General features: G+C 55.1%; 1 protein-coding gene across 1 annotated transcript; it reads left to right on the top strand.

Annotated features, from left to right (window-relative positions):
• Nucleotides 1–3: 3 nt before the first annotated feature.
• Nucleotides 4–841, top strand: LOC107735806 (aspartate beta-hydroxylase domain-containing protein 2-like; the record flags this gene model as incomplete). Its single annotated transcript, XM_016547384.1, has 1 exon — nucleotides 4–841. A coding segment is annotated over one exon (838 nt), but the record flags the coding sequence as incomplete, so codon positions are not given.
• Between the last annotated feature and the right edge of the window lie 155 nt (nucleotides 842–996).

The following is a 996-nucleotide window of genomic DNA, read 5'->3' as shown; positions in this document are numbered from 1 at the left end:
GTGCGAGAGTGTGAGTCCAGTGCTCTAGGCACTGCTCTTTGTCTCGCCCTTCTGTTTATTTGGTACTGCTACCGTGTTGGATGCGAACACTCCGCACCTTCGCTCCGCGGCGGTTTCAGCCCCAAGCCACGTGTCGGGGCGGTTCCTGGTGGAGTTCTCGCCTCGGACCTTTCAGCCCGCAGAGGCTTGTTGAAACTCCGTCAAGTCGGCGGGGTTGGAGGAAGTGGAGTTGGCGAGGAAGAACTTAACGGCTTCGCCTACTGCCAGTCGCCCGAGTGCTTCCGTTGTGCCAAACCCGGTGAGAGCCTGAACCAGCGGCTCTACCATAGCCTGCAGGAGTATGCCAAGCGCTACACCTGGGCCGGCATGGGCCGTGTGCACAAGGGCGTACGTGAGCAAGGCCGATATCTGCTCTGCAACCGCCCATCCATCCAAAAACCTGAGGTCTTCTTCCTGCCGGACCTTCCCTCTGCTCCTTTCTTCTCACGGGAGGCACAGAAGCATGATGTGGAGCTCCTGGAGAGAAGTTTCCCGGCACTCCTGGCTGAATTTGAGAGCATGTACCGGCTGCCAACCAGTCGGACTGGCTCTTCGCTTCCACTGGGCTGGAAGGCCAACAGCACACCTCGTGGCCAGTGGTGGACCTTCTATCTGGTGAACCAGGGTACTCCGATGGTGCTGAACGCCAGGCGCTGTCCACGTGCGTGGAGGGTGCTCGGACAGCTCCGTACCTTTATTGCGAATAATGTGTTTGGAAACGCCTGCTTCTCGGTGCTCACTCCCGGAGCCACCATCACTGAGCATTACGGGCCAACCAACGTACGCCTGCGCTGCCACCTTGGTAAGAGGTCAAAGGATGTGAATATATGTACACTACCAGTCGAAAGTTTGGGCACAGCTACTTAATAAAACATAGTTTTTTTCACATTTTAGAATCACAGTAAAGTCAGATCAGATCAGTGCAAAAGATCAGTATAATTTTTGTTGGAAAAACTT

This window comes from Sinocyclocheilus rhinocerous, unplaced genomic scaffold (genome assembly GCF_001515625.1).
Source record: "Sinocyclocheilus rhinocerous isolate Xijiao unplaced genomic scaffold, SAMN03320098_v1.1 C36310421, whole genome shotgun sequence".
Classification (NCBI taxonomy): domain Eukaryota; kingdom Metazoa; phylum Chordata; class Actinopteri; order Cypriniformes; family Cyprinidae; genus Sinocyclocheilus; species Sinocyclocheilus rhinocerous.
Note: the sequence above shows the minus strand (reverse complement) of the source record. Positions and strands in the feature narration are given on the sequence as shown.